The sequence below is a fragment of the Lepisma saccharinum genome, chromosome 15 (genome assembly GCF_977018435.1).
Source record: "Lepisma saccharinum chromosome 15, izLepSacc3.1, whole genome shotgun sequence".
NCBI lineage: Eukaryota > Metazoa > Arthropoda > Insecta > Zygentoma > Lepismatidae > Lepisma > Lepisma saccharinum.
The window spans coordinates 56303957-56330120 of record NC_139243.1 but is presented as its reverse complement, the minus strand read 5'-3'; the positions used below and the strand labels follow the sequence as shown (position 1 = coordinate 56330120).

Sequence of the window (26164 nt, the reverse complement as noted above, 5' to 3'; positions counted from 1 at the left end):
TCCATTTCCATGTGTGTCTGAGTTGTATAACCGGAAAATATACTCCAAGGCTGATATGCGACACACATTTGTACATTAACGAAGTAACTTGCATTACACTAATCTTAGATCTTGCTCTTTTTGACAGAAATGTACTACAAAGAAATAATGTAACATCCATTGGTTTATATTGAGTACAAGGGTACAAAATTATTCACAATATATTTGTGAAATACCGAAATTGAACGAAGTTGCAAAAATTTCAATGATGGGTGTAATATTCACTCATGCAATATTTTCCATCGTGCATACAACGCTATGTAACTCGAATTGAAGATGTACTAGGTGAATTTCATTTCAAATAGCGTGAAAGTTAGTACACGATCTTCGAAATGCCCATTTCCGACAACGTTTTTCATAATTATGTGAGCATACAAATCACAATCAACATCGGTCTGTGTTAAAGTGTTAAATGAAATTGTTAATAATTATAAATCCGACTTACATAAAATGTACATAACAAATCAGTTAGGCTCACTACGTACTTCGCACTAGTTGAACACATTTTCAAGATATTGATGACTTTTCTTGTGGTACTGTCGGTTAGGTTATGTTGTAGTTTTGAACTTCTTTATTCAGTTAAATCAGGTTGATAGAGGTTGTTTGTAATCTTTAATGTATTTGCTTCATTATGCTGACGTGTGTTTCTCCTTTGTAAACGATTGAATATGTTTTCCAACAACGAACCATTGCTTGCAGTTTGTGCATATACCTTCGTCTATATATTTTTCTCTTTTCTGGCAGCATAGTCTTAAGCTTGTTTAGGGCACGTCTTCTTATTGCATATCTTTCGTAGCGTACATCTCTGCAAACCTTAGCAACACGTCCTACAAGCGAATCATATTGTGAAGATAAGTGTTTAGGAGAACTACACCATTTCCTCGATTATTTGGTACTAAAGTAATTGGGTGTAATTTTAGCGATGGCACTGCAGTTGGCTTCTTCATGTTCTTTGGTGAAAAATACAGAAATTCTTCTTTCAGATCTCGCACATAGTCTTCTTCACAATAATTGGCACTGCACACTTGCGTTTTTTTACATTTCGTCTACAAGCATGAATCCACTGTTTACTTACGCAATTATCGACTGGAAATCTATGATATTTTATGTCAGTTCCTTTAGTTTTCTGGTTGTAGTTTTCATAGCTTGCTACAGCACAATTAGATATGATTGCAGTCTACAAGTACAAAAATACAATAAAAATAAATCGAACGCTACAAAATCAACAACCTGCTTGTTCCGATTTTTGCGACGTGTTAGTAGCTAAATGTACCCCGCACTAAACTTACTGCACATAGCAACGAGCACCGTCAAACCCGATCCTCCCAGATGACGTAATGCATACGTACTTCACATAGCAACGAGCACCCCCTGGGGAAAACTCCCTTCGTCCATTACGCAATCCCGTTTCTCTCACTGTTCATTGGTGGAGCAGTCTAGTGTCACTACTTGCGCACAGACCTGTTCTCGTTCGCCTGGTCTACAGTTAGCTGGTACGTATAATAGCTGAGAAAGTACAACATCATTTTTCCAAGTCTAACTGGATAATCCAGCAGAAATTCTAGCTTCGTGTGACTCAGTCTTTAAGATAACGGTTCCCATGTAAAAGCAACAAGGAAGATAGAAAAATGAAATGTTGAACGAAAGACAAAGTAAGCAAAACAAAAGCGATAATAAAAGTGATGGAAGGTTAAAAAGAAGAAGAAGGATATTATATACCCTGTCCCAGCTAACTGTGGAGTAAGACCATGCATAGCATCTGAGAAGCGAAGGAAATCGAGTAGCCAGAGCAAAGCAGTGCACGCTGCTAGGAAGGCAGCCGCTTTCCCCCACTCCACGCAATTCCATTCCTCTCACTTGTTCATTGGTGGAGCCGTCTCGCTTCACTTCTTGCGCAGAGACTTGATTTCGTTTGCCTGCTCTACAGTTAGCTGGGACATAGTGTAGTGTCCAAAAAGTCACGCAGCTAAGACTGTGGCCGTTTGTAACTTTTGTACAAGAATCGATAGAAACATGAAACTTACACAGGGTATCTTTGTGTATGTGAATATTTTTAAAAAAAGTTAAACAAGGAAGTCATACTCTATGCGGAAAATGTTACAAAAGTGTATTTCTTTTTCCAAGAAAAGAAAGATTTGTATGAAAGAAAAAAATTGAAATTTATCGTACAAAGAGATAGATGGGTTAGATAGATTAGTTTCTCGTACGATAAATTTCAACCCTTTCCTTTCCTCTGGGAATTGATTGAGTAATATACCAGATGTCGGGCACACCTGGTACTGCCCTCTGACACGACCAATGTTGCCAGTACACCTAGTAATTTCCAAAAAGAATAAACTTTTTATGAATAAGTATAATTAATCCCATAAAATCGTCTGTAATGCATCAAAAGCTTAAATTTTTTCATTCTTTTATCAGTTCGATAAATACCCACACAGAGCATCGGTACACATCGAAACTTTTTGTAAGCAGTTACACAGTTGCCCTTTATCAATGTTCGTTTGTACTTTTTGCAAAACCTTTTTTTACACTTTTCTAAATTTTTCTGCATACTGAACGTTCACGTAGAGCATGAATATATGTTTTGATATTCTTAAAATATGCATATAGACAAAATTAACCTTTTGTTTACCGAGCCCATTTTGCCAGGTAAGCACGCTGAAACCGGGCCAATTTTTAGCAAAATGCAGAGTTTCATTTAGATGACTGTAGCTCAGAGGCTAATTGCCCTACACGGACGAATCAATTACCGGTATACGCGGAATGAAGCATATAAAATTTATGCACATTGAGTTTATAATATGGATGCGGGGGAGGGGAGGAACAGAAAAATTCCAAAATTTCTGAAACAAATTCCCCTCCCCCCTCCCTGGACAACAACGTACAGGACATTGTCCAAATACACATGGAAATGATAGCAGGCATGTTTGGAACAAGAAAATAATTGTACTATTATGATATGAGCAATAGAACACGAGTTGTACGACTTGTACTCTCCAGACGACATCTCTGTGCGCCACTGACTCAATTTCAAATTTACTTGCCAAGCCACAGCCACGCACGACAGGAAATTTTCGCCGCACAACCACGATAGTGACTCAGAACCGCGGAACTTCTTAGAAGTGTGTTGTCGTCTATTTTTGGACGTTGCCGGTCATATTGCAGTCACGTGACGAGCAATGTACTCGAGTACAAGAATTTCTCTTTCCGCCTGTGCTTTAATCGTTTCATTTGTTACCCCCCCTTACTTCCCCGAGCCCCCCCCTGATTTGCCGGCCCTGAAAGCACTTAGGAACCTCCTGCTACCGACCAGCAAACTTTTTCCAAATCGAGGTTCAACTGCATTGTTGTAGTGGAGCAAAAAGCCCGGCCTTTGTTGGTCACAATTTTTTTTTAGATGAAGCCGCCACAAAGAAAGCCGTCATTCTCCCGCCTTTTTATGGAAGAACTAGAAGTGCAAGAGTCCTTACGGTGCAATATATGTGTCAACAATAATATAAAAGAAGAAAATCGCAATTCCAGCGAATAATAGCAACATTATGACGTAAAACCTACGAACATGACAACATTTCTTTATATAAATATGTGGTCCCCCAGGGTTTACACGAACATATCTTTTAAAAGATATGTGGTAAACAAAAGGAAGTTTCATGTCTCTATCGCTTTTTTGTAAGAAAGTTATAAGAAACGAAGGACAGACTAGAGTTTCAAATACAAGGTAACCAAAAAAAAGTACTTTCCGTTCTAGAGCAGTGATAAACAAAGAGCAATACAGTGGACGGTACGTACCTTTAGGTTTCGAAGTAATCTCCTTCAGCATCCAACACCTTTTGTCAACGTTTCTGCAGCTACACAATACTCTGGTGATAAAACTCGGCGGGCTTGGATGCAAAGAAGTCCGTGAGTGCGTTCCGCAGGTCTCCCTCATTTCCGGCCGGTTCCTTTTGCCGCAATACACGGTGCACCCTTTACAACTGCTGAGAGTCGAGGTCAGCAGTGATGGTCTGACCAGGTGGAAGGAGCTCGTAATGCACCACTTGCCGACAATTCCATCATACAGAGAGCATAACCTTTCGTGGGTGCAGAGGTGGTCTTGAGGTGTGAGGAACAGGGTCACGTGGCAACAACCAATATCTGGTACGTTTGGGAGTGTCATAGAGGACCCACTTTTCGTCACCATTGAGCAAGGGATCAAATATGGGTGTGTTCAGGTGCCGAGTGAGCAAGCACAAACAGGCTGTCATTCATTGTTCCTTGTTGGCTGCCGACAATGTGTGGAGTACCCACTTGCTTAACTTGTATGACTTTCCTATCCCATGCAGGTGCAGTATGACTGTTTCAGCGGAAACATGGAACCTTTCTGCAAGTTCATCACACGTTAGACCACTGTCATCCTCGATGGCTGCTTTCAGGGCCTCGTCATCCAACACATGTGGTCGTCAACTGCGAGGTTCATCCGAAAGGCTCACATCTCCATAACGGAATTTCTGGAATCAATGCCTGGCACTGCGTTCGTTCACGGCATTCTTCCCAAATGCCTGGCAAATGCGGCGACTTGATGCGGCAGCTGACAGGCCGACTTTAAAGTCATACAACAAACACACGCGAACAAGCTGTTTCGATACCTCCATTTCTCTTCGACACTGAAGGAGCTATGGCTGCTGTATGTGCGCAACGTGCCTGTATTACTAACAATCGATGGTCAGACTAACTCCCGATCGCTTGGCAGACACGTGCGTCATTTCGTTTCCTCTCTGTGAGCGCATGATTAATGGGACGTCAAAAACGGCAAGAACTTTTTTGGTTACCTTGTATAAGGGAAAGAGAAGAATAAATGAAGCTCATAATGTTGCTGAATTATTTACAGAGCACGATAACAGATGGCAGTCTGACATTGACAGTTTTATAAACTAATATTTACATCTAAGTAATTAGCCATGTTTATTCAAGAGGAAACAGTAAAGTCGAGAAAAATAATCTTATTTAACTAGATATAACATGAAAGAAAAGTTTCGATGCATGTAACAAAATATTTAAATATCATAATACAATAATATAAGGGTTTCTCTTTAAAGGAAGTTCATAAATCTGAACCAAAACTTCTAATTTCGTTTTTGGATTTCTGCTACTTCTGAGGTGTCTAGTAGGCACAGTGTAATAAGAACAATATGTTTGCATAATAGGTGAGTCCTAGAATGAAGTCAACAGCACCCTCTTTAACATTATGCCCAAACAAGTTCCTTGCCTACAAAAATACGTTCGACAGTTTGCAGAAATATCATTGTTTTGTATTTTTTTTTTTAGTAAAAGAAATTCTTACCAAATGCTTAAAGAAAAAATATACCTAATGAAGATAAACATTTGCCTTGCCTACAAAAAAAGAGCCCTACAAAGCAGGTTGTGAAATCATTAAAAATTGATGAGAGGAGGAAGTCTTGTCTACACACAGAGATAGGTATAGTACGGGAAAAAATAATAAAACTCAGGAAAGAAGGCCGAAAGCAAAAACAGAATATCGAAGAGAATAAGAACAGGATATAGTAACAAATATGTTTTGGCTAATCGCGAAGATGACGATGAATGAGAATAAACACGCCCGTAGCCAGAATTTTATTTCGGGGGGGGGACTTATCCCTAATCAACAGACAGCATCTAAGTTGGTCGAGTAGAAGCTTTGAAGATGAATTTCTCAGTATATTACAATTTATTATAAAAGATGCTTAATTCTGCTAAGAAAGTAAAATTAATTACCACTATACGCTATTTAAATTAAATATTATTTTTTTTTAATTTCGGGCTGGGCTTCAGCTCCCCGAGTCCTTCGCCTGGCTACGTGCCTGAAGATAAATTTATGGCAAAAGGATAACACAAACCCCATAAAAAATTATGCTGGTCGAGTTTAGATCGCAGTATACTTATTTATAGAACACGATAATAGATGGCAGGCAAACACAAAACATTTTATGAACTAACGTTTGCATTAAAATATTTGCTAGTTTTGTTTAATATAAAACAATAAAATCGAGCAAAAGTCTCCTATAAATGTATATAATATAGGAGAAAATGCTTGAAGTTTCAATACATGTGGCTCTATACGTATAAAGAAATGCATAATTAATTTTGGGCCACACTTTAAATAAATAAATGGTTTATTAAGTATTAAGCTAAGCGCAGTGTTCCTAATTCATAATTGTATTTATCTTCAATATTTTTGAAGTGTCCATACAGGCAATGTATCAGTAGAGAAAAGTGTGCCCCCAAATGGGTGTGTCCTAGCTTAAAATCAATTTTGCACTGCACCCTTTCCGTCATACCGAAACGAGTCCCTTACACATAAAACTTTGTTTTACAGCTTTCAGAAATATGTTCTTCCTTTAAAAGAAAAATCGGTAAATTTCTTATATCGGACAAACGGATTTCTTCAAATTTCCAGGAGAAATTACTTACCGAATGCAGTTTCTTTATACTTGGGGAAGTGTTTTCTCGCATCGTTCATTGAATTTTGCCGGTAAATCATCTATTTGTCGATATAAATGTCTGACCGATGCACGAAAGCCGTTGCATAGATTTCCTTCTAGCCGGATGTTGCCTGTGTGTGATGACGTAATCACGGTCAAAGCCAGTCAGTGTTTTCATACACGTGTTTTTGTAACTGAAGAAGGTACGTTTCCGCAAAAGGTTCGTGGGGCTATCTGTCAATGGTTCATGGGGCTATGCGAGAATGGTGTGTGGGGCTACGCTTTTTTTTCTAGACCAATTTTTAACTATTCTAACCTAAACGTGACCCAACCTAACCTAACGTTACCGGAAATGGTTCGTGGGGCTATGTATGAATGGTTCGTGGGCCTATGCGTCAATGGTTTGTGGAGCTACGTAGGTATTTTTGGTTGCAGTGGGGTGGAAACACTGCATGCCGACTACGGTAGTGAAACTGTGACTGCCATTTTGCGTGTTACCGAAGGCAAAAAGAAACGAAGAAAACTTACTCGATATGTCGCAAATAGAGCTTATTTCCGTGAAATAAGCGAAATGTCACCTTCAACAATGTTCTCAATGCAGAATACGTAAGTACGAATATTGAAATTAAAAGAACTAGCAAATTTCAGCTGTTTGTCCGATATAAGAAATTTACCGAAAAATCTTATTTATTAAGTCCTGAAAGCAACACGATATTTAAAGACAAAGAATTACAATTACTATGAATAAAGAAAAGGATACAGAGGACTATAGAACAGAGTGTCGAATCATTAAAAAATGGTGGGAGGAGGAAGTTTTTTCCTCCTATGGGCATGTGAAGGACATCTCGCGAAAAATTGTTGAACTAGATGGACATGAATTACTATTAATAGCTGTATTCGTGAACTAGCGTCAACTTTCGTGAATTCTCTTCTATTCCTGTTACGTTCCGCAATACAAATGTTAGTCATAATTCTCCTTATGACAAGTAATGTCATAAAGTATGAAAATTTGTATGTACGTTACCAGTCAGTGTGTGCTAAACCATTGCCTAGCACCAAGGCTGAGCCCCCCTTGAAACTGCCGTCAGCCCCCTACCCCCGTCTGGCACTGAACTCAGCCCCCTGACATTAGGTAAAATTATTTTGTGTAATTTGTTTGCAGTGAAGAGTGAGAATGTAGACAGCAGATATTATTTTGCTCACAACTTTACTGAAGGATAAATTCAGGGAGCATGAACAGCAGCCATTACATTCGATCATCTTATTTATAAGAGGAAGTCTTGAGTAGCGGCAAGTATTTAGGAGATTCTCTTCTCTAGACTTCAGAAAGTTTCTTCATAGGGGAGCTTCTTTATCTGTACCCTCGTTGCCCCCGTTGAGACCATTTATTCAGAAATCTGTAACTTTGATGACATTATGCAAATTCCCTCCGCATCTGCATCAAAAGTTAACAGCTCCCAAGTTATGAGAACGAACGGGAGTGTTATTGTTTCGGTCGGGGGGGGGTAAGCTAGGCACTATGATTGAATATTGTCCATTTGTTCTTCTGTGATATAAATATATATCATCGAACGTAGTATGGAGTGTGTAGTAAGGGATGATTTCAGCCAATTAACACTTCAAGCGATAATTTGAAAGAAATTTAGAAAAAATGTAGTATTTGTGTAATATTTCTAAACTTTATATAACTTAATGACCCCCTTCTCCACATAATTTACATTCATTAAACACTGTTAGACTTTTGAAAAATGGACTTGATTTATAAAGCCCCCTAATAACCCGTGAGCCCCCCCCCCCCCCGGAGATCAAATCTAGCTACGGACCTGCTAGCAGCTGTACGTACCTTATAATTCAATCTTATTATAACATTTACACGTAATTTAGAAACATTTAATAAATTTACATTCTAAGAATTCATACAAGCTCATACACAAATAGATCTGGGCTTCCCCGATGGCACAGTGGTAGCGTTGTCGCCTTGTAATCAAGGGGTCCCGGGTCCGATACCCGTTAGGGGCGCATAGTAGTTCGGATCCCGCTTTCAACTGTAGGTCCAGTCCCGATTAACCTTACTGTGCACAAAGTGGACTTAAAACACCAAATCAACAAAAGCAACCAGAATAAGAGCTATCGAACTACTAACAAGCAAAATGTGACCAAATTTACATTGTGAAGTTCAATTATAACTCCATTAAGCCTTGTTTCCATGATTATGAAAAACTAAATATGCTGACCAAGGCAGTAATTTATTTTATTAAAAACATAAACTAACGTAACGTTTCAACCTTCTAGCAACGTCTTCTTCAGACTCTGTATCAAGTACAAAAGTAACCAGATACAACAAGAAGGGTAATATATATACACAAACATTACTCCCTCCAGACTATTTAGAAAGTTGATTGGAACTTTCTAGCAGATGACTTTCACTTTCCAACTTTACTTTCACCTAAAAGGCTAAACACAATTACTTCCATATAGAATGTGGTTGGACATTTTAATCTCACGCTCTTTTCCCTTCATTTTTCTTCCTTCTCCTCTCCTCTTTTTCTCTTGTCCTTTTCACTCTTTCCAACATCTTCTTCCATTCTTTGTTTAACTTCAGTCCCCCATTCCAGTTCATTGTGTCTTCTTCGCCTTTCTTCTCTATTTCCTTGGCTTCCTTCCATTTTCTCACTAGCATTCTCTTCTCCCTTCCTATTTGCTTAGCCTCATCCCACTCTATGTCATGTCCTGTTTCTCTCGTGTGTTTAAATATTGCATTTCTCTCTCTCTTAAGTCGTACATCATCCCTATGTTGTTTCAACCTGTCTTTCAGCCTTTTTTTTTCGTTTCTCCTATGTACACACTCTGACATTCTTTACATTTTACTTCGTAGATACTGGTTTCTTCTTCCTCTTCTCTGTTTTCCTTTTTCTTGTTAGCATTCCTCGCTATTCCTAAGATGCTTCTCCCTCCCTTCCCCTTTTTTTTGTGAAGTTCACAGTGAATGTCCATCTAACCAGCCAACGAGTTTATTGTGAACACTTCAGTACATGTAAACAATGAGCGATGTGGAAAACAGCCTGCATGCTGTTGTCTCGGCTCGGTGAGGTTGGTCAGTTACATATTGGTGGCCTTTAATCTGCAGGGTGGTCCAAAAAGATGTTACCACTTATATGGGTGGTTAAGTTATTATGTTTATTTTGTTGTCATTATATTGGACATTATGTTTGATTTGTGAAATACATTTTTTATGTTTTTTATGCTTTGGCTCAGCTCCATCATTCAATCAGTGAACACCTTCATCCTGGACGCCAACCGTTCTCGATGCACACATGCATCCGTTCAATCGTGTTGTCGATTACTCTGTGACACACAGCGACAGGCACGGACTGTATCACATTGGTGATTCGCTGACGAAGGTCTTGCAGGTCCCTTGGTTTCACAGCATAAAAACGTCCCTTCACCATCCCCCATAACAAAAAGTCACACGGCGTGATGTTGGGAGATCGTGCCGGCCAGAGAAGCGGCCCAGCTCTTCCAATCCAGCGTTTCAGAAATGTCTCATGCAGATACCGGCGAACCACCAGAACGTAGTGAGCCGGTGCACCATCCTGTTGGAAGTAACCTGACTGATTAATGTGAAATGGGATGTTGTCTGCCATGAATGTGCGCAGCATAGCAAGGTATCTTTCACCAGTAACGGTATCTACATCTAAAACGAATGGGCCCACAATGCCCACCAAACGCTCACCTAATCAACAATTCAAATACTCAACCTTCCAAATAAGTTGTAACATCAATAAATATCAATAACTCTACCTCCCATATAAGTGGTAACATCGTTTTGTACTACACTATACAAGGCTGCATACTTTTCGGCAGGGAAATCTTTGATGACTGAAACATTAATGGACACGAATGATTATTCAATTGTGTTTGTTACTTAGCTAAGAAATGGTACAGTATATGTTTTCAATTCCGTCTTCTTGGAGGACGATAAAATAAAACATTCCTGTCAGGGATAAAAATACAGGGTAATTCAAAATGAATGGTGCAACTTTCCACAGTTATTATGACGTTACTATTTATGATAGAAATTAACACAAGGCATCAATATAAAGAAAAACTGTGGAAGTTTTATTCCCACTTAACGGGCTTATTCTGGGAACCACGTGTAACGATAATCAAGTACAGCTCACCGCTTACGAGAAGATCCCCAAACGAGGGGAACGGGGAGCGGGTGTGAAAGGAAGGACCGGTCCATTTGCAGATTTTAGGGGTAGCAGAAAGCCTTCCGCTGCGGCTTTTCGAAGTGCGTGGGAGTTGATTTGCGTCAATCACGTAGAGCGTGTGTCCGCAACAACATTTTGCTGATTTTCTTTCAGTGGCCAGAATACTTTTGTACTGCTTATCCTGTGCATTATTTAGACTGCATTTCAAATAATTTTAAAAAAGGATATACGGCAACGACTTTAGGGTTGCCAGATGACAAACTTTAAAAAAGAAGGCATTTTTAGATTGCAAAATGTTGTTAACTTTAGACGAAGACACGTTTTGTGCTTACTGGTGTTTTTTTGGGCTTATAGATCACACACCCCTGTAAAATAATTTTACACCGTTTCCGTATAACTAATAATGTGCCTCATTGTAGGCAAATGTCTGAATATTCTATATGGCTGTGAAGTTCGGTCTCTTACTTTAAAAGAATAACATAAATTGACATTCTGCCTTGGATTTTTTTTCCTTCCAGGCCTAAAGTCAGGAAACCGTTCTTGTAAGTCGTCACTAAAAACACATTTTCATTTTGACATGGTTCAGATCGCTGATCGACAGAACTTCACTTCTCCACTGCCATGTAACAACTAAGAGTACGGCAGTTAAAAAATACTGTTTATTTCTGAATTCTGTCATGAAACTCAAATCAAAGTAATCCGCGGCGAATTGCATACTTACTTATTGTCAGAAACTTGCTGCTCAACAAGAGCCGTGATAAATGCACAAATGCTTTCAAATCAAAACCTCACACGGCGCGGAGGTGACAACATAAGAGACGCAAAGGTCCAACAATTTTTCTTTGTTGCAAGAAAATTTTATTTCTTTGCGCTTGCAACTGAGAGTGTTGTATTTCTTTAGTTTGAAATTGAAAACGGAAACAATATTAACAATTATTTACAAATAACATTTGGTTACTAATCTTGAAGTTAAGCAGTTGTCTACACCCCAAATAATCAGATATTTCCAAATTTTCCTAAAAACGCACCCGTAGCATTTTTAGTACCCGAAAAACAGGATTTGTCCGGGTAAAAGAGAACTTCTGGTAACCCTAAACGACTAGCGTCGCTGCACCGGTTACAGCGAGCCCACATTTTACTCTTCACTCAGGGTGCACACCCCCGACCCTAATAGTGGAGTCGCCTGCCGCTACTCACTTCACTTCCGTCAGGGATCTTCTCCTGAGCGGTCATGTATATTTCTGATTGTTTATTTGTTTGTTTGGATTTAATTTTAAGTCATGGACTTAAAGTGCACTTATGACAGCAACAGAACCGGTCATTCATTTCTGTAATTCTGTTACTTTCAACTTTCTTCTTTTGGGCTGCTCTTCTAAACATTTGCATATTGTTTAGCTACACAAGTCCATGTATGTCTTTAAAGATTAACATTTATATATTCTCCTTTCTAGTTTACTATTTTTCAACGTTAACTGCAATTCTTTTTTAAAATTCTTGTTCTCATTCTTCATTTTCACCTCATGATTTGTCTTCTTGTTAATTATTTTATCATTCCAGGATAGTGCTGCCATCTGTTTTCATATTGTGGAAACTTTTCTTTTTCTTAATAATTGGTTTGTAACACTGTAATTGTCGTACATTATTGCTTTTTATTGAATAAATATGAAAGAAATGCCCCTTGTTTCGTTTCGTACAATTCGATTTTACGCTACTTTTGGCTAATCGCGAATATGAGGATTATCAATTTAATTAAGGGACACTCACACAGAACACCCATTCCCATGCCAGAATTCGATCACAAGACCCAAGGTATTGCAGGGCGCTGTGATAACCACTCTGCCACGGTGGTCGGCAAACCTTGAGTTGCCTGGAGACCTCAACCCTTAGGAAAGAAATCACTGAGGAGCAGAAGGGGGTGAGAATATTTTCGTCTCATCCCCCCTTCCCCGAACAACCCGTATTAAGGAAGTTGCAAAGCTGCATGTAACTTTGATTCTCTACACAATACTTGAACACAGTGATGAATTCAGGGGGGTGACCCCGGGGGGGGGGGATTCTCCTAGATAATTTCACTAACCTGGTCGAGTATTCGAACAATAGCTGAGAGATTTAGTATCCATGTTCATTTGGCTTATCTTCCTTCACTTTAATTTAACGTAGACGGGTTTTTCTGTTGTTTTTTTCGTAATAATAACTGATCCAGTGCTCTTTATAATTACAAGTCAAAATAATTTAATAAATTATTAATAAATAACAATTAATAAACTCTAAATAATTAAATTACATAGAGGTAGTAAGGGGGATTGAAAAATATTAGTAATCTATTATTGGTATTATAATTTGATAAAATTGCTCCCCTTGAAGTTAAATATCACAACACCCCTCCTTTCCGGAGTAAAATGAGTGGATTCAACACTGTTTGAACAACATCAGTTGCATCTATACTCTGTCTCAATTATCTCTGGAGCAAGCGAACGAAAGCAAGTCTCTGCGCAAGTAGGACGCGAGACTGGTCCACCAATGAACACATGAAAGAGAATGGGATTGCGTGGAGGGGGAAGCGACTACGGTTACCAGCCTTCTCAACAGCGTGCACTGCCTCGCTGCGCCTCCCGAGATAGTTGAGGCAGAGTACACATTGAGTGAAACCGCTGAAATCCAGGTTAAAAGAAATGGTGACTGTCATATGGAAATCACATTTGCCAATCACTACCCACAACTAACAAGACCAACAAGAAACATAAGGCAATGATATCTCATCAGTGATGTGTGATTGGTACGACATGGACCACCGCATTCAGAACTTCAGAATGACAGGAGGGAAGTGTATCTTAATTGCGAATAATTTCTTAATTTTGTTATTATTTAGAAATACCTATTTTTCTTTATCGAATATGAAAGCCACAAAATTTATTTCAACGTAGATCAATATTTAAAATTACATCTGACTCATTCATGTTTTTTAAGTAAAATGTTTTCCTTGTTATGCTGTGCCTCTTGTCTTAAAAGTTTACTTACTCATTCTAGTTAGTGAAATAAAAAATAACTATTAAACCTGCCCCATCTGGTATCAACATTCAAAGTGCTCTAATACAAGATCACAGAAAATTTACTGGAAACTGTTGTTGGTTTAAGTTCATTTTGTGCTACGTTAGGGCAATCAGGAGTGGACCTACAGTTGAAAATGGATCTGAATCGAGGTGCCATGTGTCTTGATCGAGCTTGAAACCTCTTGATTTCGAGACAACAGCTTAATCACCTTAAAAAATTCGTATCTTATTTTTCACGTTCTTATCAGTAAATATCTTCATTTGTCAATTTTTAAATCAGGACAAGAAAACAAATAACGTAACTAGGATTCCACCCTTGGCAACGTAGCGCGCTGTACTGGCCACTCTGCCACGAATGTCAATGACTTTTAGTCCACTTTTATGCTGAGATAGGCTAATAGGGACTTCAAAGTGGGATCCCAACCACTTTTAATGTGCCTCCACCTGGGCCGAACCCGGAACCATTTGATTATAAAGACGTGTTTTACGCTTTCGAGTAAACCACAGTTCAAAGTCAAACTTGCTTTATGTCTACTCGGGACTGATTTGACTTGATTTTCTTTATTTAGCGTCGCATTTCTTCCACTATTGGCTAATCGCGACGATGGAGACGAATGAATACCTATATCCAGGCTAGGATCCCTACACTGGCGTCGTACTCGCTGCGTTTACCACTCCGTGGTAATCGGACTGCACTGCTATGTGCCTCCGTCGTGAATCGAACCTGGTACACCTTCATTACAGGACGACAGCGTCACCACTACGCCATCTGGGAGGCATCTACAACATCAGTGTGGTTCATTCATTCGATTTAGCTTACTTCGCTTTTCTGCCACTTTTGGATAATCGCGAACGTGAGGATGAATGGCGTTAAGATTAGATGGATAAAGGGACAATCCAAAAAATATATGGATGGCACCTCAAGAGTTCCACGGAGGATTATATTGGCCGTGCGTCCAGACGTTAGAGCCTCGCTAATCTTCAAAATGCAGTCCAGGGTGTACTACGTGGAAGGGGGGTTGATATTTGGGTGTCTTGGGAAAGCGTCACCCCTTACCCCCTAAACAAGCAAGGATGCTCTGTTCAAGAAGTGAACGCCTCTTTGTTGTAAAGACATCACGCCACTATCTCGCCACATGTTATCGTTCTTGTTGACCCTTGATTGTCCTGAAATTCCTTCAGCCCTTATCTGAAAGTTTCTCATTACTCAAATGCTTGAAGTGCTTCTTCACGGTGTCAGGGAATTGTAGGTTTCTGACGCATACATCAGGCGATAATATAATCAAACATCTACTATAGATTTTTTTTTGTTAATAATCTTATCCTTCTGTCATACGTTACTATCTCTATTTTCATTGTACAGTGTGTGCCAAAAGTATAATGACCGTGCCAGTTCACCAGCGGAACAGACTTTTCTGCATTTAGAGTCTCGTCTCTCCCAGCTGTGAGCATAGGCATGCGCACAGGAAGCAAGGGGAGGCCGTTACCCCTCCTAATACTCTCGCTTAGAAATTTAGTGTAAAGGAATCTTATTACCGACATTAAACAATATTATTACCTTTAAAAAATAAAGTATTTTCAAGCCGACGAAAGGTCCAAGCAACTAACTACGGCGAGTTTATTTCCTATGCAATTGGACTATCTCACTTCGTTGTACAGTGTCTCTCAAAAGTTTTAGGACAACGACATTTTAAACTAGGCAACCCAAATTACGTAAGGCGCTGGTGGGTTGCGTGTAGAATTAGGCTCAATTTCAGGGTTTCCATATGCACAATAGATATTTATGAAATACGCGAAAGGAATAAAACCAAATAAAATAAAAAAATAAATAAAAGTATTAATGTTCTATTTTTTTTTAAATTGAGCCTAACTCTACACGCAACCCAACAGCGCCTTACGTAATTTGGGTTGCCTAGTTTAAAATGTCGTTGTTCTAAAACTTTTGAGAGACACTGTACAGCAAATTACTTGTTATTAAGACTCAATCATTTTATTCGTTAGCCTAGTTGTGTTACACTTATGTGCTCGCAGAATAAATTAGTCACACATTGTAAATTAATAAATTATGTGTAGTTGTTTTGAATCTGCTGTATCAAATCATGTTTACATGTAAATTAGTCTGAATCACAGAAAAAGAAAATGAAAGGGGAGGGGAACAGGTAACTTTTGTGGCACGAAAGCTGTAATTCTAATAGATTGATTTTCGGTGGGTTCGGGTACACACATACCCCGCGACAGGTTAAGTTTGCAGCAGGTTTTATGTATTAATCCGCGCGAGAACGGCTCTCAGCATCTCCCGTGCGAGTCTTGCCTCGACCGCCGAGCTGCTCATATCACAGACATTGAGAAAATCGGCAGTATTGCAGCGGAACTATATTCTGCGCGCACGTTTGGGTCTACATGGGCGAAAAGTTGCTGCAAACTTGACTTGTCTTCGAGTGAGATGGAATTAAGCTTTTTTCTCCGACTGAACTTTCATCAAGGTATTTGCCACCTTAATCAGAGGGTCTGCGCAAGCCTGTGGCTGTGGGTCTGATATCCACGGATATTCGATTGTAATGGATTCGGATAATAAATAATCGAATTTGAACCCACAATCTCTAGTGTACAAACTCAGTTTACTCCTAAATCAACTGGTTTCAACACGTAGTCAAAGGGTTCACTGATAGCACTGACATCTGGTGGTCATTAATGGAGGGAGTGGTAATCCCATATAAGTAAATCTTCTTCCATTAAGATGAACCTGTAAGAAATTGATAAGGATGTAAATGTTTTTAAATTAAACTTACGTGTAAATATGTTAAGATTTAATTATCTAGGTTATAGGGTAGTTACAACCGCAAGACAATAGTTTACTGGCTGGTAACATACAAATTCGCATACCCCAAGAAACATATTCCATGAAATTAAATCGTAAATACGCCACTGAGCATGCATCTCCCCCCCCCTCCAAACCAAAAAGGTTAATTCGCTCACTGCATTATAATACATGCTTTTGCTGGCCCCCGTGGCGGAGTGGTTAGCACATCGCGCTACGACGCCAGGGATCCCAGGTTCGAATCCTGGCCTAGGAATGAATGTTTCAATTTCATCATATCATTACTCATCCCCATGTTGAATCTTTATAATGTGAGTAAAACTTCCAGAGTTCTTCTTTATATTGACGCCTTGTCTGATTTTCTATCATAAATAGTAACGTCATAATATATTAGTAGAGTTTGGAATACCTAAGAAGCTTGTTAGTATGATAAAAATATGCACCAGTGAAACAGAAAGTAAAATTCGTATGGGTATTAATGTGTCTGACAAATTTACAATTCATGATGGGTTAAAACAAGGAGATGCATTATCTCCATTGCTCTTTAATTTTGCCTTAGAATATGCTGTTAGGAAGGTAAAAGAAACTAACGAAGGACTAAAATTAAACGGTATGACTCAGTTGTTAGCATATGCAGATGATGTAGACTTACTGGGGGATGATGTGAATACAATTAAGAATAATGCTAAAATATTTTTTCAAAACTGCTAAAGAGATAGGTTTGGAAGTTAACAAAGAGAAAACTAAATATATGCTTACAGGCCGAAACCAAGTGTTAGGTAATAATCAAAATCTAATTATTGATAACAACTCGTTTGAACCAGTTTCCAAATTCAAATACTTAGGAGTAATATTAACAAATGAAAATGATATTAAAGAGGAAATAAAAAGTAGGCTTAATTCAGGAAATGCATGTTACTTCTCTCTTCATAAACTTTTGTCTTCTCGTTTAATATCTAAGAAACTAAAAGTTAAAATATACAAAACAGTAATTTTGCCTGTGGTATTATATGGATGTGAAACTTGGTCCCTTACATTGAAAGAGGAACATAAGTTAAGAGTATTTGAAAATAAGATCCTTAGGAAAATCTTTGGACCTAAAAGGGATGAGGAGACAGGTGAGTGGAGAAGGTTACATAATTTAGAACTACATAATTTGTATTCATGCCCAGATGTTATTAGACTAATTAAATCAAGAAGACTTAGGTGGGCAGGCCATGTGGCACGAATGGGAGAGGAAAGAGGAGTTTACAGGATTCTTGTTGGGAATGTTCCCTTGTACAAAAAGTACAAAAGTAGCTATGTGTTTTCATTTGATTGTTCTTTCTGTAGACGCTTTTTTTACAATTTGTTTCGAAAGTTACAAAGAGCTTTCTTACACATTTACATATTCCACAATAATTTGCGATGTGAAAAGTAATTAATAGTTTACAAAATTAGTTTCTTAAATATGTACACGTTGCTCTCCATTTTTGAGTTTATAAATTTGATTCAAATTTTAATTTGAACAACTTATGTCCTTAGTTGAATATGTTCAAATAAAATAAATATCTAACAGGTTCTTGAAATTATTTGAATATTCGATTATTACATATTCTTTGATACTACACATTTAGCTACATATCCTCTTGATAATACGTATTTAGGTACATATTTCATCAATTATTGTTACATATTTATGTACGTACATATCTTGTACTTTGATATTATATAAAAATTCGAGGTCTAGTAATGAAAATTCGTGATCAGTGTCAAGTAATTGACAACTAGAATTGTAGATACTATGTGGGTGGCATAATTGGCGTTACCTTAAAAACATGATTCTTAATTGGGACAGCAAAGAACCTCTGATCTAAAAAGTGAGGCGGTATGCGAGGGATAGTATTCCCACTACCAGCTACGAAAGTTTTCACAAGGCATCCTACCAGCTAACTCCAAGGCTAGACAAAACATACCTTCAGCTAACCTATTTTCATTCAAGCTCTGGCTACAGCGCCTTGAATAACGTAGTGTGGAAAACGGCACAGTTCTGCGCGCTCTGGCTGGTTCCACTCGAAAATGATCCGCTAGAGGCGCTGGTGTTGAACCCGGTGCTTGGTATTCGTCTGCTTATAATGGAAGTAAATGGAGTTTTCGCTGCAACGTCTGATTCTTTTACATGAAGCATTTCTATGAATGTGATAATTGCTATGATATTTGGTACAGTGGTCGCGAAGATATTAACGAACATTGTAGACAGTCGACCACGTCCTGTTATCGTCATACTTTCGTTAATAATACGGGAGAAAAAATACGCGTGGAATGTTCTTGGCAACTAAATTTTTGTGTATGAATTAGGTTCATTATTATTATCATCATCATCATTTCTTTTAAAGATATACACACTGAAGCATTTGTATTTTGGATATTTACTGTCTCTTTTCTTCAGCTTTATACATATCGCGGCGATGATGATAATGATGATTCCATGAAACGACAAGGGGAACCCCACAAAACGTTCTTAGTGCCATCGACATGAGTGTAAGGAAACTTTCAAACCAATGGGGAAAGCTACACTGGATGTTCACACTGTCACACTAGAGACACACACTTCCAGACTGTAAAATAGCATTCATTGCACATGAGGGTCCAAACAGAAAACGACACGTTCATATGGCGTATTCGCGTGCTACTTGTTACTTCTGTCGGAAAGCTCCTTAAAGGAAGGGTGCTCGGACCGAAGCGACGCTCTACAGGGAGAGTTCCCAACTAAGTGACAAGCGACATGGTGACTTCAGTCTATTGGCAAGCATGCGCTGCTAATTGTGCGAACAACAGATAGGCGACACGATAAACCGCACATTACAACAACAGATCTAGGCGACACGATAAGCCACACGTGTCGCTTTGTCGCTTCTGCGTCGCTCAAACTGGGCCATTTCCTCAATACCTTGCAACATGTTGCCGTGGTTTGTTGTTCGCGCATGCGCGATGCAATGAGTGTCTTGCTTTAGGGAGATTGTGCACCAAAGCGACAAGGGGCACGCGACACTTATCGCTTGAGGATTTCACCAACCGCACGCTGGCCTGTGCTTCCCGTCATGCCGCTACGATGTGAAATGTTGCTCTTGATTATCTCGTTTCCAAGCAACATGTGTCGCTTCATTGTGAAAGTTGCCTTGGACCGAAGGACCCGTGTCGCTTTGGTGTGAAATCCTCGTATCGTTTGTCGCGTGTCGCTTTGGGGTAAAATCTCCTTGAGGAAACGGTGCAGTCAGAACTTGTGTCCCTACGGTTCGAAAGGCTGCATTGATTACGGACTGCTCGCTTCCAAGCGACACTTGTGGTTTGTCGCCTCGGTATGAAATATCTCTCAGGATACTATTTATATTCTAATAACATAGAAAAATAAAACTCTAGTACACAATCCAACACCTGACGTCCGGAATCACCTTGCGATGTTTCTTCTTGTGTTACGCATGCTATTTATTTATTAATTTTATTTTACTTTTCTTTCCAAATTAATGTCATTTCGTGACTGCAAATCACTTAACAAATATAACTGTTTCCATCAATTCACGTACCGCCTTTCAAGACAAACAAATCTACATAATATATTCCAAAAACTAACAAAGCCGCATTACTTTCATAAGAAAATTAGCACCGACATTGATCGCACTGCCATCTATGTTTCTCGTCCGTCTGGGGAACCAGTTTCTTGGGTCGTTTTCCACACTACTTTATTCAAGGCGCTGTACTCTGGCTATATTTATGTAGAATAGTTATATTTTTGTATCATTTTTTATATATTTATAAAGATGGTTATAACTGACGTCATGAGAAAATAAGTTTGTTAGGACTAGAGATTTATTCAACTGGTGCTTTTGATTCCTTGTAAATTCCTTGAGAAGTTGATCATTTGAAAGAGTTGAATGAAAGACATTCATAATGTTATTACTAAATAATTATATGTAATATTTTTCTCAAATGTTTTATTGGTCAGTTACTTTGTAATAAACATGCAAGGCATTATGAAATTCTTTTTATCTCTGTATGGTTTATTAAAAATAAATAATAATTGTATAATGCTGCCATCTGTGAACGAAAATATAAGCTTGATACGCTTAGTGAGCAGTTTGAGATAATATGAGTACTCTGAATGATAAAGTGGAACTGTATTAGTTATACATACGTCTCCTTGTAGAAAAATCAAAACTATGTAGGGCGTACAGCCTATGGCTCGCACAAAAATAAAATAAATCTAAATCTAAAATCTAAACAGAAAATATAACAGGAGCTCACTAGTAAGTTGGCGCCACTGTTTCGAACACTGATGGAAAGGATATCAAATTTTGTCTCTTTTCAGCTGAGGAATCGGATCAATGAAATGGAGAAGATAGTCAATGATGCTTTTGTCTGTGAATTCACTGCAAACAAGAGAAAACCATGCAGAAAACTTAGTCTAACACCAGGTAAGTGTAATTACTGAGTATTTATTTTTTTATTTTGGTTCGGTTAAGTTCTGCTTTACACTAGTAAAACGATGCTCGGCAGTTCATAGTCTACTAGTGATGGATATAAGTCGACAAGTATCGATTATTGAAACCACCGACTAATGAAAATTAGTCGACGAACAAAATGACTTGCCTAATGTTAGACGAATTTGTCCTTCGACTACTACTAGCCGTTGCCGACTATTACTTCGACTACTAATATTAGTCGAAAAAAGTACTAGACTAATTTTTTCGACTAATTAGTCAATTTTTTGTTTGGACTAATGACCAATTAGTCGATGGTGCCATTACTAGTTCATATAATGTCACTAACACCAGCTGAAACAATCGAAACGAAATAGATAGAAAATTATAAAATATGTATTAATATTTTTCATATATAGGGGAGAGTCGTACAGTACCGGCCACCTTAAGCTTATTGATTATAACTGATAAAGGATTAGGAGATAGTCGGATTGAACATAGTAATATGATACCTCAATACATACTTTAAAGAACACTGCTTTAATTTCTATGAAATGTTTTCAGAACTACAAGATATATGTACAAAAAAACGAAAAGCTGAATTTTCAATGAGTGGAAAAATTGTCGACCAGTATCGGCCAGTCAATATTTTAATTTTAGGTGGTGGTAACTATTAATAAATTCTTAAGTTTTATGAAGATACTGTGAACTACTATGTGTAGAAAGGTATGGTAGTTAACAAATGTTGAAATTAAGTCCGTTAAAGCAGAATTGAAATCACATTCTTATACAAAATATTTTCTTGGTCTACGCATTCAACATATGCCAAACTCCACACTCGGTACACTGAACCCAAGCTTCCTCAAAGGACATTAGACAAATTATGCATTTTGCAGTTTCTACTGTTGTCTTCTTTGTCTTCTTATTTACTGAGGGGCATAAACTTATTTTCCAAGTCTTTCATACACGAAAGTGATTGTTTTTCCATTTCGTCATCAAACGTTTTCCTAAATCTGCCCGTATGAGGTGTCAGGTCCACATCCATACCACGTTGAATTCCTCTCAATCTATCTCCTAACGTGCTTCTTGGTAAACAAAATATACTACTACCTGCTTGTCTTGCTGTCATTTTGTTTGTCATTACCTCATTTACCGCCTCTTTCATGGCCTCTTCAGTCTATTTACCTCTTTTGTTGCCCTCCTCGTCTGCCATCTTACTCTGAAAACAAAAGCAAGCAGGACTGCAGTAGGTGCGTACGAAATTCTGTGTGGCCGATACTGGACGACACTTCGCTGGCCGACACTGTACGATCATTAGGTGGAAAAAAAAATTCGATTGCACGTTGTTTAAAATCAATTTGCTAAACTATTTACAAGTTTTCGTATTCTTATAGAATACCGATAAACTGAATCTGACAATAAAATCAATCACTTACCTCGAACATGAATACCAGGGCCCTAGAAATAACTTCTATCACGCAGCCACTTGACTTTTGACAGTAACACAGGCACAGCTCTCTCAATACTGCGTGAAAGCGGGTGACCCCGAACTATAGCGCACACGAATACATACCCTTCCCTCCAACTCCCGTGAACTACTGCTATGTAGCGTCAAATGTCCGAACTAGCAATTGGCCGATACTGTAGGACGGCCGGTACTGTACGACTTTCCCCTATTTCGTGCTATATTTTAGGTTCTAGTGAATTTCTCGGAAATTCTACCACGGCCAGTATCTGAACTATTGACTTTCAGCCACTATTCTCAAAATCAGCAGGGTACTTGCGAAATATGATAGTTGTAAACAGTAAAGTACACAAGCTTGGTTCTTGTGTTCACTTACGTGGCTTAAACAACGTTAAGGTAACGGGTACGTCACAATCAGATAAGAATTATCCAATTTGTACGAAACATCATACTTTGAATGTTTGTTCTGGAACTGAGCCTATGTCGATGTATCGATATTGGCTGATACCAATGCTGTCGGTTAAATTTTATTACAAATACCAATCGATAACTTTGAGACTTTGCTTTCGTTCGCGGGTTACCCTACACTTTCGTAGAGTCCAGGGGTGCCCATCTCCACCAAGGCCAATGGCACAATACCCCCCCACCCAATCATATCATTTGCACTCTCAAACCATATCGTAATTCCCACAAAGTATTAAATTACTACATCATGTCTACCGAAAGTAACTCTTTTCTTAGCTTTACTGAACGCTTTACTTGATCTTTCCCTCCTCTCCCTAAACAGTGCTGCCCATCACTCAATTGATTGATTGACTTAGTTTATTTTACTTCGAGTTTTGTGACTCTTGACTAATTTGCGAAGATGGGGATGAGTGATGAAATGATGAAATTGATGAATGGACATTCACAAACAACCAAACCCGAGCGAGATTCGAACCCGGGACCCTTGGCGTCGTAGCGCGATGTTCTAAACCACTCGGCCACAGGGTCCGGCACCCATCACTAAAGACCGCCCCTAAAATCGTTCATCATAATCCCCCCAAAATAGTTTGGATGAATACATAATAATTGAGGTCTATTTGAATGAAATACCATGTTAAACTGTCCTAATTTTTTAATTGTTCAAACTTAAAGCTTTGATAAGTTAAATGTAGTATATTAAATTATGTAAATGTGCATATAAATAGTGTTGTGAGTGGGTTTATAAAACTCACAATTTGAGTATTTAACACAAATTGTTACACAACTTAAGATAAAGATAAAAAATTCAACCTTGGCAAACTAAATAACATGCTATGACCGATTCAATTATTGTTTCACGAGATATTGCAGAACCTTAGCTAGAAATTCTTAAGCTCAGGGCGATAATATAACACGATTTCTCTTTCAGAGAACTCATCCCTCCATCACCTCCGTCTTCGTGAGGTAAATGTAATTATTTTAGTAACCCATAACAATAATTACGTGGATTTTATCTTCAGGGCAAATTTAACTTGTTAAAGTTAAAATGTTAAATTTTCCTTTGACAAGAAGTTAGAAATGCGGATTCGATATATTTTTGTTACGAATACTGTTTAAATTGAGCAGTATACCAACGCTAAGCATTATATTTTAAGAAGTGATGTCATTAATAAAGATCAAGAATATCGCTTATGTCTTGTAATGCAACTGTAGTATAAAACTTGACATTCACCTCAGTAAAGCGACAACCACCATTCTCGCAAGACACTAATCCGAGCGAAGCGAGCAAGAAAATTTTAACATCCATTTCCTTGCAGGCTTTCAAGAATATTAATTTAATGGGGTGTCAATATTTTCTTAGGATCCCGAGATATTTCCAGCTTCTCTTTTGGCACGTTCGGGGTCGAAAACGTGTGAATACCACATCGCTAAATACAGTCTCCAAAATTTAATGTTCGAACTCTGTCTCCACTACAGAAATCCCTTGACAATATAAGATTTAATTAACACTTTATCAAGAGCTTCCTATCTCCCCCTTAAAATTTAATACTGGATCCTACCACCAAATTTCCATGCCCATCTTAGACTTACTGTTGGAGTGAATATTACCTACTAAAAAAGAAATAATTCTCAGACTCCACACCAGAATTTCCGCAACAGCCTAAGACAACAGTAATATACAAGATTTGGATACCCCCTCAATTTACTGCTCAATCCCTCTAACTAAAATACCCGCCATAATCTAAGACTTAGAGTTGGAAACTGTCCCCCCCCCCCCACCGTTTAATTCAGAATTCCAGCCAAGAACCCACGTGTCAATTAAGACCTAAAATGTAAGAGTTGGATATTTCTCCCCCCTATTCATCTAATGGATTAAATACCGTGCATTTAAGGTGTAAAACTTCTAAATATAGTTTGGAGAAATATATAATGTTGAATTTTATATTATTTAAAAGGGAAAATCTCCCCAAAAATCTCGATGGCGCAACCTGCGCCATAACCCCCCCCCCCCCCCGTGGACAGCCCTGGTAGAGTCCAATTATGTAAAATTCGGAGTTTCAATTCGTTTTGCAAAAATATTGTGTTAAAAAACTGTATTTTGTGATTATACAGCATGTACCATAAATAATGGCGCAAACTGACACAGTTGAAAGTAGACGATAATATAAGCAAAAAAGTCTCACTAAACATGGGTCTACAAACGAGCCATTTTCGAGATAATTGCGAATCTGTGGTTACAAGCCGCCACTGACTTCATCGTTTGTAAACGTCGTCCTAGTTGGTAAACTGTACTCTTCGTTGCTGTAAGGTTCCATTTCCACTATGCAGTACAGCACAACTGACGTGACTCCCACAGTGAGATTAGACTGTGTACTGATTGTATCCATCCTGTTTGATTGCAACGCCACCTCTTAGAAATGTTCTATTTTGTAAACAAGGAGCAAACCTCGGAACGCGCGAGGAGTAAATCACTCGGTATTTACAAAATGCAATCAGTGACGGCTTCTAACCACACATTTGCACACATTGTTAGCATTTTACCAACTATGAGATAATATAAGAAGTAGTTTTCGCATTAAAAGCAGTTATTTCTGTATACATGTAGCCTGGACACACCGTATGTATGACATGTATAGAGAAATAACTGCTTTTAATGCGAAAACTACTTCTTATATTATCTCATAGTTTGTAAAATGCTAACAATGTGTGCAAATGTGTGGTTAGAAGCCGTCACTGATTGCATTTTGTAAATACCGAGTGATTTACTCCTCGCGCGTTTCGAGGTTTGCTCCTTGTTTACAAAATAGAACATTTCTAAGAGGTGGCGTTGCAATCAAACAGGATGGATACAATCAGTACACAGTCTAATCTCACTGTGGGAGTCACGTCAGTTGTGCTGTACTGCATAGTGGAAATGGAACCTTACAGCAACGAAGAGTACAGTTTACCAACTAGGACGACGTTTACAAACGATGAAGTCAGTGGCGGCTTGTAACCACAGATTCGCAATTATCTCGAAAATGGCTCGTTTGTAGACCCATGTTTAGTGAGACTTTTTTGCATATATTATCGTCTACTTTCAACTGTGTCAGTTTGCGCCATTATTTATGGTACATGCTGTATAATCACAAAATACAGTTTTTTAACACAATATTTTTGCAAAACGAATTGAAACTCCGAATTTTACATAATTGGACT

The 26164-nt window shown here is 38.4% G+C and overlaps 1 protein-coding gene across 1 annotated transcript in view; it reads left to right on the top strand.

Annotated features, from left to right (window-relative positions):
* The window catches only part of LOC145999712 (angiotensin-converting enzyme-like), a 292863-nt gene that overhangs the window by 58204 nt on the left and 208495 nt on the right, over window positions 1-26164 (top strand). Inside the window, exon 3 of the mRNA XM_083136993.1 lies at window positions 20925-21030. Coding sequence (XP_082993119.1) covers window positions 20925-21030 — 106 coding nt within the window. The remainder of the gene's footprint in view (window positions 1-20924; window positions 21031-26164) is intronic.